The 13,459-nt window shown below is 41.5% G+C and overlaps 1 protein-coding gene across 1 annotated transcript; it reads left to right on the top strand.

The window, feature by feature from the left end:
• Positions 1-9,858: 9,858 nt before the first annotated feature.
• On the top strand, positions 9,859-12,960 carry LOC135583763 (probable RNA helicase SDE3). Its single transcript, XM_065175313.1, has 3 exons — positions 9,859-11,278; positions 11,473-11,700; positions 11,811-12,960. The coding sequence occupies exons 1-3, from the start codon at positions 10,064-10,066 to the stop codon at positions 12,786-12,788; spliced, it is 2,421 nt and encodes an 806-aa protein (XP_065031385.1). The 5' UTR covers positions 9,859-10,063; the 3' UTR covers positions 12,789-12,960.
• The last annotated feature ends 499 nt before the right edge of the window (positions 12,961-13,459 follow it).

Genomic DNA, 13,459 nt, shown 5'->3' with positions numbered 1-13,459 from the left:
TTCTACGGTGTATCACTGAAGCACTATAGTACTGTTACAGTTTATTACTGTAGTACAGTCCGTTCGATAACGAACTGTCCGCGTAGTCCGTGTATCGGTATGTTGTCGGATTGATACGTAATTGAGATGAGATTTGGGAAGCAACTCCTAGGAGATTGTTTTCGGATTCGGGAAGTGTGTTCTACCACATCAGAAATGCCTATTACACTGAAGAATGATGTTAAACAGGATCTGTTGCTAATGTCTACATTTTGGTAGAACTGTGATACCATAGCAGAAATGTGGCTTTACTGCCAATTTCAACTCGGTAGGAAGTCACAGAACCCACGACATGACAGACGACGAATTTGTCCCTTCTTTAAGTACGGTCAGCTATGCAAGATTTGGTCGTGGATTCTGTAGTCGACATCCATCCACAAACCTAGTGACTAGAAATTTTATCTTATTGGTATCCGACATAGAATATACATTTGTAATCTGATCAATAATTCTACTCATATGGTCACTCATTTTTATTTTAAAAATCATTGGCCAATTAAAAAAAAACAAAGAACTATCGCTGTATTGTGCACATCATATTTTTTCCTGTGTATTTACTCCACGTTACATGATGGGTGGCTGAGAACGACATTGATGTTTGGTGTCGGCTCCTTGGGGAGTTATTGACTTGACCTTTCGGAAGCCATTCGACATGATCAAGATAGATGACGACTAGTTGCTACGTCACAAACTTATCTTAACGTCCATGAGATCTAATAGTGTATCTCAAAGTCAGCTGTCGCTGCAAGTGGCAAAGCATGGCACAACAACAATGACAATGTGTAAACAGGGGGGCTCCTTTTCTTCGACTAAACGCCACAAAGAATCCAAGATCTAGAAACACTGGTTTCTTCTCTGTACTTCCCTAAGATGCCAAAACTTCTTTCATTCACATTAAGATGAGCATTGTCAAGAAAGACAAGAACTACATGTCAAAGGAAAACAAAGAATCCGGAGGTTTTCTCTTATACACGTTGACTCCAGGTCAACCGCGAAAGCATGCGCAAGTCCTCTGAATCAACGAGCCACATCCCTTTTCTATCTGCCTGAAAGCCCAAGACAGTATTTAGCATTTCTACTTGTGATCGATCTTTGCAGCTGCGTCCAAGTACTGGAAGAAAAAGAACTCACTTCGCAGGCGAAGGCATTAACGTGGTAGCCTCTTATAGAAGATAGGGAAATCATTTCTCCTAATATATATAAATAGGAGAGGGATAATGTATTGAAACATTTTTCATTTCTTCAATAAAGCTTTTTCAGTAATTGTTCTTATCTTCTATTCTTTTCTTCATGGTATCAGAACAGTGAGAAAAGCGAAGTTTCACTCTTGCCTTTGGCCAACAACCAACGTCGTTGAAAAAAGCGAAGCTTTGCCCTTGTCTTCGACCAGCGACCAACGCCGTTGTAGCCACATTCCTAATAGGCTCCACGGTCAATCCTCATCTTCCTCACCGCGGTAGCCTTCGCTGATCTGCTAACAGTCGGTGGACTTAAGGAGAACGAAGGACGGACTTAAGGAGAACGAAGAGAACGCCTGTGCCCTCACAGCAACAGCAATCGCAACAATAGCAGTGATCTGCTCTTGCCCTACTCATGAAGTCTCTTGCTTGTAAACCATTCTTTGCATCGATCCAAGATTGGTATCCTTATCAGGAGCACCATCTTGCGGGGGCATGATAGAAGATAAGATTTCTCCAACTATACGAGGAAATCTCTCTACATTTCTTCAATAAAGCTTCTTCAATAATTGTTCTTATCTTCTATTCTTTTCTTCAGCCTAATTCAGTGTCATTTTCGCTTAGTTCCTCCTGCGTGAATCATAGTAGATATGCTGCTAATCAATGACTGGTGCAGCATGGGGTAGTGATTAGGACTCCATGGCTCGTCAACGCTCCGAGCTGATGGCGAGTTGCCAACTACTCGTCCGCCGAATGGCTTTAAGACAATAATAAACTTCTGCAATATAAATATATATAAGGAGACACATTAATAGTCTTTGAACCACACATGAAAGCCTCCTATATGCTCGAGTCGAGTCAAATTAGGGACTTCAGGTAGGTTTGACTCATATCATCCTTAAGATCGGTATAAAATAAGTTTGGCTAATGCAGCCGAGATTAATTAACCTCTCAAATGTCGCAAACTTTTGCTGTACAAACGAGAAATGATCATCTCATATTTACTTGATTTTGAAACCAGACGAACTATCATGGGCATCAACAATACAACATGAACACAGAGAAATAATGGTCGACGTAGAATTTACCTGGTTTGTGTGACATCCATGAAGAACATCAATTATAAGCTTCTTAAATTTAACTCAAACTAAAGATCAAAGCTTCTTTTCCTTTTGCACATCATTTCACATAAATCCTTCAAAAAATTCTTATCAAAATATTAGTCCTACATCTTTCCACACAAATGATATTTAAGGAATATATAATTAATGTAGAAGTCTTTATATGCTTGAATTTCTTATATTTAACTCCAAGAATCCAAAAATGCTTATCAATCCCAGCATATGAAATCAGTTGTTCTTGACTGCATGCAAGTCAATCATGCTAAAGATTGCCTACTTTCAGAGTAATTTCTCCAACTATCTTTGCTGCTGTTTACATTGTTTGATCTTTCATCTTCTAGACTTTCTGATATCTGTTCGTTTTCATGTACCGTATATAATATACTGTTTACTTGATCACCTTTGAATAAGTCAACACATGACAGAGACTCTAAGATTTGGTTGGGTAATTACGAAAGTGAGTTTAATGCAATAACATCACCTGAAAGGTGGAAGATAAAGAAAAGTATCAGAACGTAACATGGTGATTCAGTAAGAAAGACGAGCTTTGATTGCAGATGACATATTTGTGATATCACCATGAACAAGTGACGACCAATCTTCTTTGAAGGAGTAGGGCTCAGGCAAGCAGTGAGAGTTGACCAAGTAGCTAACCCTACCTAATCCAGCAATTCTTAATCAGACTCAGATAATATCCTGGGTTAGGGAACCCCCATCATTAACCCACGTAAAGCATTCGGTCTAGAGTCAATGCTAAACAAATGCAACATGTCATTTTCGATTGACCGAGTCATGCAAATATATCTTGCGAAAGAGAGATAATTCGCAGAAGATAAGCTTGCGAAAAGGAAGCTTTTCTTATTCTTCTTTTTCCCTTTTTGATCCAGAGGTAGGATTTGCCAACCCATTCGATTAGATGGAGAAGTTTTTGGATGGTTTGGGTGACTTCTCCAATGTTTTTGGAACAACATGACCAAAATAATATGCTTCGACCTTTTTGTGTGCATATTATCTTTGCGTTCACCAATTACAGGAGAAGAAAGTTAGGTTATGGGAGAAGCAATGGAGCGCTGAGGCAATGCAAAGAAGTAGCACGTCCGACTACGTTTAGATTTCACAAGGAGAGTTACATAGAGACGATGCTTCACGTAGTGAAGAGTTTCCAGTAGCATATTTACACCGAGGTCTCATTACATGAGCTATCTACACAGAAAACTTTGACACCATGACTGGTAGCAGATCAGCGGCACTTCTGTAATGGCGATGCGTGCAGACACACAACTTTAGAAGAGAATGCGTGCCTAATAATGGTGATGTAGGATGAGACACAAAAGGAGGAAGTATAGGGACGTTGGAGACTGTACTACGCGGGCCAACGAAGCCTCTCCAAGAAGCGGCGCTGCGCCGACTCCTCGCGCTGGAGCTTGAGATGGTCGTAGTGCTTCTTGATGAACGTCTCCACCCGTTGGAACAGCTCGTCTTGGCCGACCACGAGGACTTCCCTTCTCCTCCACCCCACCTCCTCATTGATCACCACCGGCGCAACCTTCTCGTTCGGCATCTCGGGCCCTTTCAGCCCTTTTCCGGGAACCGTCGTCTCCGATCCCTGCTCCTCACGGCGATGTCGCCTCAGCGCACTCTTCGCCGGCCGCTTACCGCCCTCCATGATTGCGTTCCAGGTGTCATCGATCGTCTTATGCTCGTCCGGTGGCTCCATCATCACCTTCTCGATCTCCGGCGGCAAGGGTTCCGTCTCGGACGGACTAGCGCAGGAGAAGGTGGTGGAAGTGGGTGGGGAGGAAGGGACATCGTACCAAGTCTCGGAGGTCGGGGAGGGAAGGACATCCAGCCAGGTCTCCGGTGAGTCATCAGAGATTAGAGTAGGAAGAGTGAGGTCGAGAACATTGCTGGGTCGATGTTCTTCACCGTTCTTGGTGCTGGAGAGCTTCCAGATGACGAAGATGGCAAACTGGGAGAGGATCCAGAGACTGCGAAGAGAGCGGAAGACGTCGAGGGAGTAAGGGACTAGTGCTGCAGAAACCAAGCCGAGAAGCAAAAAGGACATCTTTGCCATCTGATACATCATTTCCAACCCCTTCCTTTTCTCCTTTGGCTTCCTCATCAATAGATCCATCAAGTTTTTCAGCAAGAAGGAGAGTAGTAGATTCCTTTCCCCTTTGCTGCTCGGTTGTAGATCACAGCCAGTGAGACATGGAATATAAGAAGGGATGATGAGGATTGAGAGACAAGGGTAGTCCCAAGTAAACTACACGGAAGATAACAAGGTGTGTACCCTCATATAGATGCCTACTGTGATGCCTTCCTGTATGGCAATAATTTCCTTGCACCTCTGTTGCACTCACCACGTAATGAGTGACTTAGTAAAACCCAGCCGATTGGGTACTTTGACTTGACTTTTAATTGTCTACGTCATGCAACTTATACGCGTATTCTGATACACCACCTACATTAGATATATAAATATATATATATATATATATATATATAATATTCCCTTCTTTACAGACTGATGAATCTGCATGGATGTGTATGAATAGGTATATAACCTTTGTGTAAAATACGTATCCTGATATGATGAATACAGTATCTTTTGCATGTTATCATATTGCCTTGTCCATGATATATATATATATATATATATATATCATTAGGATACATGTCCTACATGCATCAACTGTTGCGTGTGGAGCAACCTTGCATCACCCCTAGGACTCTATCTCGCTTTCTCATATAATACATCAAGTGATGAGAAAGACACAAAAGTAGAGTTAGGTCTCCTTCCTATATATGCATAATCTATAGGCATATCTACAGATTCAGCCACATAAATGAACTCCATGCTTTCTCCTGTTATCACTGTTACGAAGCTTTACAGTCTGGAAGGCGCCCACAGGTCACTGCCGGCGACAACAATGGCCACTGTTCTTGGGGCCAGCGAGCCTTCGACAACCCCAGAGATATTGACGCTTTATGATCCTTCACCGTCGCCTTCATTTTAGGTTCTTCGAAGAAGAAGGATAATTATGCCATGGTGATCAAAGTGCCCACAGCTAGCAGATATGAGTGAGTATACCGTTGATGCTTTCGGTTGTAGATGGCGCACGGAAGCTTTGTCGGAGGAAAGGTGGAAGACAAGGTTAGAGTGCACGTTCTGTGGTCCTGCCGTTGCCAAAGATGATGATGATGATGTAGGAAAGGTGTAGTATTGCCGTTCTCGTTGGAAGGAAACCGAGTCCACTCTTACCTGCTCTTGTTTTCTTGTATGCAGCCCAAGTACAAGAACACTTGGAAGACTTACTCAGTTCATTAGAGAAGCATCGATACGATATGCTGGAGATGGTGGATTAGGTAGGTTGGTAGGGCCCTCGAAGATCAAGGAATGTGATTGCTAAGATTCAGTGGACCACACAATTGAATTCCGTGCCCTTCTCCCTGCAATTATGGCAGGAGGATAAACAAAAGAAAAGAAGAAGAAGAAGAAGAGTGATTGGGAAGACAAAAGGACTCCACTGGCTGACCCACTCCAAGCTTTTAGATCGCTCGAGCATTCTACCTGATATAAATTCATGTACTTTTAATGTCTACCATAAAAGTAATCGTCCTCCTGACTTGGTGACAGCGAGAGATGATGTTCATGACATTGTCTTCTTAGAGTTTCCTCCAATTCTTATGTAATTCATTTAGAATCTAGTCTCTATCATACTGATTAACTTGTGTATTCCCTAATCATGCGATGTGAATGCGTGAGCGAGCAAAGAAAGAAAAAGATTCATGAGAAGGAAGACATCTAAAGCTTTTCTACTTTCTGTTTGATGCATGAACACAGTTACATGGCTCCTGAGATTGCCTCAAAGGCAGAACACAAGAACAGAATCTGAAGCCAATCTCAGCACAAGCTTAAATGCAAAACTCCAAAGATTGCTCAAGAGCAAGTAGAAGAACACAATAGTAGAGTGCAGAGAAACCAAAGGAAAAGATAAGGATAATGGTAGTATCTTTCTTTTGTCATATATCATAAAGAAATCAATTGTCCGAACCTGGACTCAGTGGTTTATGGTCTCAATAGATTTGTACTGCTTGCTTTTGTCGTCGTCACCTGCCAATTCTTATCTTAGTTGGCAAGAACTCTCTAGTTTTATAGATAATTGAAGAAAAGGACGTGGATAAGAGTGGGTGGATAATGGTTACAACAGTGTTGGATTTGTTCTTCCTTCATTTCGGCCCTGATTACTGCTATATGCTCTCGAGAGCTCACAGTGATAGCTCTAAGGTTTGACTGATTGCTGGCGTAGTTGTTAAAGCTGAAGGATAAAGAGGTTAACAGTTGGAAAGAGCAGAGCAGAGCATTTCAACAGGAGGAGGGAGCCATTACCATCCTCTTTTATAGTATTTTTAATCTTAGCTGTTTTTAAAGCTTCTATTAAGAAAGCGAAGGAACAACTTTATCATCACATCAACACTCACTTTTTTTTATTAAGCCTTTGAATGATGCAATACAATTTTTTTTAAAAAAAGGAAGTTGATTAAAATAACTGATTCATTAATTTTATTAAGGATGAACATCCGATTAAAATAGTTGAATCCATATTAATGATAATGTGCTCGTTAGATCACTGTAAACTAAAGTCTTTATCAACTTCTAATATAAAATTAAGTGGAGCTTTTGTTAGATTATTGTAAACTAATGTCTCAATCCAACATCCAAGAAAGAAGATATATTGGCATTGATCTGTGGAGCTTTGGTTCTAATGCTCAGTTGTTGATTAAAATTGGTATTTGATATAAGGATTGAAATATCATACGGAGTTTCGATATTCGCTCGGTATGGTACGGTAGGTATACCGTTCGGTATATATATGTATATATATAATAATAATATATATATTTGGCGACGTCGCCTCTCTCCTCTTCCCAGGCAGGGGACGTCGCATATATATATATATATATATATATATATATATATATATATATATATATATATATATATATATATATATATATATATATATATATATATATTTATATATATATATAAAGAATTTTTCAGTGTCAAGGCGACGCGGCGTCACCTTTTCCCACCTAGGGAGAAAAAGGCGATGTAGCCTCGACGACATCACCGAGACGATTATATGATCCTTTATAATTAGATAAGATATATAATAAAATTAATTGGATTTTGATAACAAATATTGGTCATCAGAAAAAAAAAAAAAAAAAAAAAAAATCTATATTAAAATAGGATTCGTTATGGGGTCTCATTGATGGGAAGAACTCTCTTAATAACTTATCTTAGACTCTCTGTTCTCGTTTATAAATAAACAATACTTCTAAGGGTTAAACAATGTATCTTATAGAGGATACCGTTCAGATATTATAGTTTCTCTCTCAACCTCCATGAATCATCAATCTAATTGGTCCCGTGAAAAGATAGAAAGAGAAGAGAAAGTATAATTCTCTTACAGACAGTATTTTTGGATCTAAAGATAGTGCCTTTGCATATCACACAAAGAATTTTTTCAGATAGCATCAAAAGGTACCTATCGTAAAATCGGTCTAATAATGGTGGAATAATTGGAGAGCAATACTTTAGGGAGCATACAAATCACTTAGTAACTAAATCCTAAGCAATCTCTTGTGATTTTTTTAACCCTACTAGGCAGCTAAGTCCATGATGTGTTGGAAAATCCTCTCAAAAGAGACAGTGGGCATAAAAAAATTTATAGAAGAATGACAATAGAAGAGAATAGAGGAGATACTTTAAAATTATGAACTCTTATTAAATATAAAACTTTACAATCTCTCATGTCTCAAATCCCTTTCTCTCTTCCTAATTGTATGCTTCTACTTTATACTCTTAATTAGTTAATTGTATGTCGAAAGAATTTTAAATATAAACTTAAAATTTTGACTTCAACTATAATATAATAGGAACTCTTATACTAAGACTCCTCAGCCAAATCTATCAAATCACAAAGTTTGATTTAATATTTCAATGTTCTCTCTTAAATTAAACTTTGTAAAATAATTTATTTATAAATAATTATTTTATCTGAAACAAATAATTTTTTATGCATTCAAAACATGTTTTTGAAATATGCAAAATATCAAATAATTTCCTTATGCTTGCATAAAAACTTAAACTGTACATGCATTTTAAAACCATGGCTTATTAATATATAATACTTGAATATCAATTTTTTCACTTATACAGTTTTCAAAATATCGGTTCCATATACATTTCAAATCATGACTTGCTAGCAATGCTTTTCGAAGCTTACATTTAAATGTATTTTCATAATGAAAGTAATATAACTAATATTATATCAGAACATAAAATACTATAGTATACATATTACTATTCATATAAATATAGTTAACATTTCATAAGCATATTAGAACAAAACATATAGTAGTGTTAATGACTATTATTATATTATATCTTCGTGACAAGGCTCATATATGAGATAATACAATGGGTGATTTTCATAGAAAATACTCATATTTTGTGTTTTTTCAATAGTTATCTCTTATTTTGCTTTGTCACAAATAGTGCTCCTAATTTAAAAAACTCAAAAATACCTTTTTAATTTTTTTTTACCTGTTATTGTTTTTTGGCCTATTACAGTATTTTTTGTTTGTTGTAATGTTTTAGTCACCATAATAAAAATATTATAAAACTTACATAAAGCATTATAAACGAGTCAAATAAAATCAATATACACTAGAAATCAATGTCTACCATACCGAAGTGTACCGCCTGTATCGGGCGGTACGTACCGTACCGAGCCCAGGTCAAAACGTCGGTACGGTACGGTACGACGAACCTTGTTAGAAACCATATAATAGTTAAAAAAAAAATATTACCTAAATAAGACTAAAACAAACTTTTTATAGTGTTTTTGACCATCACAATAAAAAAATACTATAAAACTTACTAAAAAATATACTATACATAATCAAAATAAACTTCTTACCTCAACCAAATAATTTCAAGTCTGAAAGTATAATATTATAATGATCTACGAACAAATAGTAACTAAAGAAACATAATATAATATTACTTATAATATTTTAAATACATCAATATAAACACAGTAGATACTATTAAGAAACATCGTAATCAAGTCAAATGAAAACACTTGTAAACGTATCATTTGCTTTCTTCGGTGCATTTATTCTTTACTTCGAGACGAAATCGTTACGACCTGCCGAATGCTGACTCGGAGAGGTGCCGAATTGGTGCCACTGATGCAGTCGATTGCCTTCAATTCTTACCTGCACTATGATTGGAGAAGATAGTGGGCCCGGATGTGGCTCCCGCGAGTTATGATTAGGGTAAGAACGTCGTGGGGGAAGCGAAAAGTTTCGGAAAAGCGCTTGTGCGCACTAACTAGGCATCGAACCCGTCGCTTTGCTGAGGATCCCATGTAGCAGCCAGATCACAGACTTGAATATAAAAGCATTACCATTGGCTATTCCTGCGAGGTAGCCGCGTCCGTGCGTAGGGCCCTTCGAGCGGATTGGAGTGCCATCACATGCGTAAATCCCGCGGATCCCTGTCCGCTGCCACTTTCCCCCTTCCCAAACGAAGACTTCTCGTCTAAGCATTCTCACCTGATAAGGGAACGCTCTTCTCGCACCGAGCGCAGCAAACTCTCTGCTCCTGCAACGATCATCGGAGAAGACGGAGTGAAGAAGTTTCTCATGGGTTTTCTTCTTGATGTTTTGCGACGCATTTTCTTCGGCGGAGAAGAGGACAAGGGTCTCGATCGATCGAATGCAACAAGTACAAGTAGCACTCATGGCGGATACTATCATCGGGCGGACGACTCGCCGACACGATCTCCGGCGCTGATGTCAACTAGGAGGACGGCGCAAGCCTCGTCGTTTCCTTCATCACTTACCACTGATTCATTCCACTTCGTTAAGCCCCAGCTTCCGGTGCAGCCCCGTCAACCTTCGCTTGGAGCTTCTCCATCTTTCTCGCAACCTCTGCCGTCCGAGGTTCAGGCAGCTCGCCCTCTTCCGTCCAAGCCGTCACCCACTGTCACCGACGCCGCCGATCCCGTCAAGCGCCAGCAGCTGGTGAATCCTTCCGAACCTTCTCTGAAAGCTTCTTTTTCTTCCTCAGGAGCTTCTCCATCTTCCCCTTTGTCCTCCGAGGTTTCCAAAGCAAATCCTCTTCCATGGAAGTCACCTCCTCCACCTGCCGCCCCGTCGCAGTCGCGTTCCGCCGTCGCCGCTGCCAAGCATCAGCCCCCGTCTAATCCCTCCGAACCATCATGTCGGGCTTCTCCATCGTCCCCTTCGTCGTCCAAGGCAGCTACGGCAAGTCCTCTTCCATCGAAACCGCCTTCTTCATTTGCTGCCTCGACGCAGTCGCCTTCCACCACGGTCACCAGTGCCACGCGCTATGTCGACAAGCGTCAGCTACCGTCGAATCCCTCTGAACCCTCGTCAAAAGCTGCTGCATCTTCGTCTCTGTCATCCATGGTCTCTGCAGCCAGCGCTCCTCGATCAAAGTCGCCTTACGAACCTGTCCTCACCGTCCTAGTCGATACCACTAGCCAATTCACATCCAAGAATCCCCGCAAATCTCGGCCAAACACTTCTTCTCCTTCGTCCAACGATTCTGCATCTTCTTCTCCTTTGTCATCCAAGGCGTCTCCAGCTTCTCCAATCCGGTCAAAATCTTATCCATTTAGCCTCTCATCACAGCCACCTGAATCCGACGGAAGATCGCCGGGTACACCTGGATCCAACCTAAAGCGCACGACTCCAAGATACGACATTCCGGAGCATCTGCAGGTGATGATCAAGAGAGACATAGTGCCGCCAGTTCTGAAGATGCCATTGTCTCCGCAGAATTATGCCGAATACTTTGCAACCTTGCTTTATGCAGAGGACTACGAGCAAGAGGTACTCTGTCATATCTACTCAGTTCCCCTGTCTAATTGCATACCGTTGGGTGGCAATGCTACCACGGAAAGAAATCAGGAGACTCGTGATCTTCCATGTCTACTGCAGCTTATGGCCAAAGAAGTTGGACATGATCTTTGAACTGCTGCTGTTGCTTCATCTCATAATTAATTGTTGGTGTTTGCAATAACCAGAAATGGAGCGATTATTTACTGTCGGAAGTTACTCTGGACTTGCGGCCAAAGACCGAGTTTAGAACTCGGAGCGCCGGACAAACCGGGAAGAGCAGTAAGAAACAGAACGATGTCTATCCCTTTGTAGCTTTCGAGATCGACGCAGTTCCTGAGAGACGGCCTTATCTTTTATCAAGAGATTATGTCATTCTGAAACCTTCAGGCAACACGGACGCTGCACCCTTTAAGGTTCGTCTCTCAAACATCCTCCCTCTTCTTTCGTTTCAATGTTCTCTGTATGCGAAACTATGATTCGGAGAGTAACACTCGTTTATTCACTCGCTTTGTTCTTGTGCCAGGGAGTCATCGTACGCGTGGTAAAGAGTACAACGGTGCTGGCAGAATTCGAACTTGATTTCCATAAACAGCATTCGCCGGCGAAGAAGTACGACGTGAACTTCTCCTTCAACAGAGTTTGCTTGAAAAGGTCTCATGTGGCCGTCTCAGCTGCGACAGATCCTCTACTGTGCAAAATCCTCTTCCCCGATCCAACACCGCCGACCAATTCCTCGTGCTCACCCATATTCCAGGCTTCACTAAACATCAGAGATTCCAAGATTCGCACGTTGAGAAGGATTCAAAACCTTGAAGGCCTTGTACCTTATCTCATCGACGGACCGCTTATAGATCATCGACCTCTCAGTGACATGGAGGCCGAATCGAATCTGAGCTTCACGGGAGCTCGATCAAATCTTTCTATCACCGGGCACATCATTCGGGAAGCCATCGTCCGGATTTACAAGGACTCCTCCGACTGCAGAATACTTGTGTGCTCTCCCAGGAACAAGACGTGCGATGCACTCATGCAAAGTTTGTTCGACGAAATCCCAGAGACGAAGTTGTTCCGAGCTTATGCAGCCTTTCGAGACTGGGACCTTGTGCCGGAGGACATTATGCCGACATGCATGTACGAAGGGGAGTGCTTCGTTTGCCCACCTCCCGATGAGCTGCAGCAGTTCGCCGTGGTGGCGTCGACGTTCATGAGCAGCTTCAGGCTTCACAGCGCCGGAATCAGAGCCGACCACTTCACTCACATTTTCCTGGTGGATGCTTCGTCCGCCATGGAGCCGGAAGCGACGGTTGCTCTCGCAAGCCTGGTTAGCGAGAAGACGGTCATCGTAATCACAGGTTCGTTGGCAGACGGGCCAAAATGGGTGAGATCAGGAATGGCACGGAGGAAGACTGGACTGAAGAGATCTCTGTTCCATAGGCTTCGGGAGCGAGAGCCCTACCGCAACATCGATCCTATGTATATTAGCATCCTCAGCCCAAACTAGCCGGAAAGCAATAAAGGGTTGCCTGAGATGATATATAGAACTGCGGTGATAGCGTTGTGTTACGTACGAGACGACGCTCCAAGTTGTTCTGTGGAGCGTCCTCTACTCTCATTGTAATGCAGGGTGGTAGTAATGCAATAAATATATAATAAATTCCTAATTATTTTTTGCTTGTGAGTGTCTCGAGTCGTCTATGCAGTTGTATTTCCGTAGTTGAATGATTTTATGTTCGTTTATATGTTTTCCGTTTATCTACCCACACAATGATTGGTGGTATTAATAGGTTTTCACATGGGTCCCGCATAGTTGTGTCAACGAAAGTAAAACAGGGTGAGTAGAAAAAGCGCTCGAGGATGCAAAGGTGTGCACTAACAGACCACTGAACGCAACATCTTTTGGCGAGCGAGGATCCCGTGTATCAATCCGATCACGATATTGAAGATAAAACTTTACGCTTGGTTAGTGTCTCGGCCCCATGTTGACTGTTCGACAAATTGCGGCCCCCAGCTGTGTTTGGAATCGTCTGAGAGACAGGCAATCCAGGATGTGTCTCCCGGGACGCGAAGGCTACTTTCCCGCCTTGTAGACCGTGACGTATCGCGTTCCACTTTTTCTACGAACAGTAGTACGTGTCCCACGGTCGACACGTTGTCTTATAATGGGCGGAAGCG

This window comes from Musa acuminata, chromosome BXJ3-11 (genome assembly GCF_036884655.1).
Source record: "Musa acuminata AAA Group cultivar baxijiao chromosome BXJ3-11, Cavendish_Baxijiao_AAA, whole genome shotgun sequence".
Classification (NCBI taxonomy): Eukaryota; Viridiplantae; Streptophyta; class Magnoliopsida; order Zingiberales; family Musaceae; genus Musa; species Musa acuminata.
Note: the sequence above shows the minus strand (reverse complement) of the source record. Positions and strands in the feature narration are given on the sequence as shown.